A 3,441-nucleotide genomic window follows, 5' to 3' on the forward strand; every position below is an offset into this window, starting at 1 on the left:
AAGGCTGAGGCGGAAGGATCGCCAGAGCCCAGCAGGGCGAGGCTGTGGTGGCCGGGAGCGTGCCACTGCACGCCAGTCTGGGAGACAGAGTGAAACTCCAACTTAAAAAAAAAAGGCTTTTAATAAAACTATAGGCAAAAATGGCATCCTCAGTCCCATTGTATCTTATCCTCACACTTCAAGATCACATGCTGTTTTCTTCCACCCTGTAGTACTGCCTGTTCACTACAAACCACAAGTGGCAGGTGTCATGTTCCCGGCAGAGCCCAGAGATTTCCTGAACCCACCTAGGTGCACAGCAGTCATATAGCACACAGCAACCACAATGAAAAGGCCCAGGTAAATCACAAAAGACGCCATGTTCAAGGATTGGAGGACCCATATTGTGAAGAGGCTGAGTCTCTGCAAGGTAGTCTGTAGACCCCACAATCCCGACCAGAACTCCAGCAGATGCTTTCTTCCCAGAAATTAGAAGCTGATTCTAAAATAAACAGGGAAATACAAAAGGCACCAAAGCAACCTTGAAGAGTAAGGCTGGAGGACTTGCGCCACCAGACATCTATGCTAACACTGGAGAGAGGAGATGGCAAAGTACCGGCTAGACGGAGTCCAAAAAGAGCCACTCACATACTGCCACAACATGTGACCAAGGTGATCCCAGAGCAGCAATGGTGGAGGAGTCTTTCCAAAAGCTGAGTCACTTAGATGTCCATATGAAAAAATGACCCCTACCTCATACCACATACAAAAAAGTTAGGTGATGATGGCTCTGAATGTGAAGGTAAAATAATAATACTTCTAAAGGAAAGCAGAAGTAAATGTCATGATGACTACGGAGGAAACTAAGATTTCTTAAGTGGGACATAAAGTGCTAACCATAAAAGAAAAATGAGCCAAGCATGATGGCTCACGCCAGCACTCCTAAAACTTTGGGAGACTGAGGTAGGAGGATTGCTTGAGCCCAGGAGTTCAAGACTAACCTGGGCATCATAGTGAGACCGTATCGCTACAAAAAAATCAACAGATTAACCAGTATGGTAGAGCATGCCTATAGTCCCACCTACTTAAGAGGCTGAGGCAGAAGGATCACCTGAATACAAGAGGGTGAGGCTGTGGTGAGCCATGATTCTGCCACTGCACTCCAGCCTGCGTGTTGGAGTGAGACCCGACTCAAAAAACAGAAGAAAAGAAAAATGGATAAACCAGGCTATGGTAAAATTTAAAACATCTGTTCCTCAAAGATACCACCATAAAAATGAACAGGAGACCCTTGGAGTAGGAAAAATACCTATAATACACATACTCCACAAAGAACTCATATCTAAAATACACAAAGAACTCCTACAAGTCAGTAAGAAAAAGACAGATGACTCAAGAGGCCAGGGGTCAAACCCTGCCATGACCTGTTTTCGTAAATTGTTTCCTCCGAACACAACACGCTCACTCGCATGCGTGTCTTGGCTGCTTCTGTGCCACAACAGCAGGGATGAGCCGCTGCCACGGGGCCATGTGGCTTGCAAGCCTTTTGCAGAAAAATGTGCAGACCCCTGCAATAAACAAAGCAGGCAAAAGGCAGGTACAGGTACTTCACAAAAGAGGTGTTCCAGATGGGTGATCAACCTAAGAGTGTACACCCTCCTTTCACCTGGGAAATGCAGGGGGAAATACACAACACCATCACTGCATGCCTACCAGAAAGTGAGCATGGAAAAGCAGACAAGACCAAGGGCTGCCAAGGACAGGAGCAACAGAACCCACAGATGTGGTGGGGTGTGGCCACTGAGACCCCTTCAGAGACAACAATGACAGGAGCTTCTAAAGCTGAATGTATATGCTCCCAAAGGTATACATCCCACACCTAGGGACACAGTGGGCCACCAAGACATGTCATGTCTATAACAGCTTTAGTCTCAAAAACAAAACCAGTAAACTACCCAAATGTTATCAACAGTGGAATACATTTTAAAGTTGCAGCATATTCATACAATGGAATACTACTCTAATAATGAAAGTAAATGGTTTACAACTATGCACAAAAGGATGACTCTCATAACCACGATCTTAAGTGAAAGAAGCCAGGTACAGAGAGGATGCACACTGTGTGATTACACGTATGGAAGACACAACATGGACAGAGAGCTCACTGCTGTGAAGCTTGGTGCCTGAGAGGACACACAACAGGCACCTTGATGCAGGTATGTTTTCCTTGTGCCTGAGAATGGGTATGTGGGCGTGGTCAGTGTGAAAAACTAGCTGGCTGTTCACTTACAATATGGGCACTTATTTGTAGGTTTATTATACTTACTGAAGAGTAAAAAGCCAAAAACTCTGAGAGGTGAACCAAAAATGAAATGAAATAAACTAAGCAAAACACAATAAAAAACACTTCCAAACCTGCTAAGCGCAGTGGCTTCCCAAGTAGCACAGGTAAAACCTAAAGCCATTATTTGGGTCTGCATGGGCCACTGGACACCTCTCTCATCCAATCTTCTCCCACAACTCTCCCCTCCTTTCCAATCCAACTAGCTAGAAATGCATGGGTACCACAGATGTCCTAGGGGCAGGAATGGGGTGGGAGAGAACATGGTCTTGTTAGAGGTGCTGCCAAGACCCTCCTAAAGACATTCACAGAATACTGTGCCATCTCGCCCTGGTTTTAAGAACTGTGCTGACAAAACCCAAAAGGTTGAGTGGAAGTTTTTCTCCTATAATTTCCATCACTACAGTCAAAGAAGTTGTGTAACATTTAAAACAACAGTCATTCTGACAGGGAGACTGCTCAGAGATGGCAGGTGATGAGGCAAGGGAAGGAGCCACTGCGGGGTCCAAACCCTATTCACCAAGCCCATCCCTGCCATGTAGTGAATTCCAATATGTTCACATGATGCACACATGCCCAGGCATATGGTTGCAGGGTACAGACCTGCCTGGGAGCAGCAGCAGAGTGCCGTGGTCAGGCTCCTCCATGGCGTCCAGGCACTCAGAGGGCACGGCAGAGCCACCTGCGCTGTCCGCGTCCCCTTCTGGCTGTAGCTCAGGGTGCACCAGTGTGCTGGTGTCCTCATCAGTGAAGGTCTCACACTCACTATAGGTGCTCTCAGAGCCCATGTATGCGCTGTCGGTCACTTCATTGGCCTAGGAGAGAGCACACCAACAGTCAGTGGACAAGTATTTGGGAAGGGAACTGCAGATTTCACATGACACACTGTACAGGCATGGGGTCGACAGTGTGAAGGGAAAGGGTGTGATGTGGGAAATCCTAGCCATCTCCAAGCAGAAACATTAGCTAATAAAACAATCCGGCAAGGTCGGGCTCGGTGGCTCAGCCTGTAATTCCAGCACTTTGGGAGGCCGAGGTGAATGGATTGCCTGAGCCCGCCGGTTCGAGACCCGCCTGGGCAACTTGACGAGACCTCATCTCTACAATAAATCAAAAAATTA

The 3,441-nt window shown here is 47.1% G+C and overlaps 1 protein-coding gene across 1 annotated transcript in view; it reads right to left on the bottom strand.

Annotated features, from left to right (window-relative positions):
* RAB11FIP3 (RAB11 family interacting protein 3) overlaps positions 1 to 3,441 on the bottom strand; it is a 55,405-nt gene that overhangs the window by 26,947 nt on the left and 25,017 nt on the right. Inside the window, exon 3 of the mRNA XM_008056279.2 lies at positions 2,924 to 3,135. Within this exon, the coding sequence (XP_008054470.1) occupies positions 2,924 to 3,108 (185 nt within the window). The 5' untranslated portion in view covers positions 3,109 to 3,135. The remainder of the gene's footprint in view (positions 1 to 2,923; positions 3,136 to 3,441) is intronic.

The sequence above is a fragment of the Carlito syrichta genome, unplaced genomic scaffold, assembly GCF_000164805.1.
Source record: "Carlito syrichta isolate Samal-C Ts95f unplaced genomic scaffold, Tarsius_syrichta-2.0.1 Scaffold84594, whole genome shotgun sequence".
Lineage (NCBI taxonomy): Eukaryota > Metazoa > Chordata > Mammalia > Primates > Tarsiidae > Carlito > Carlito syrichta.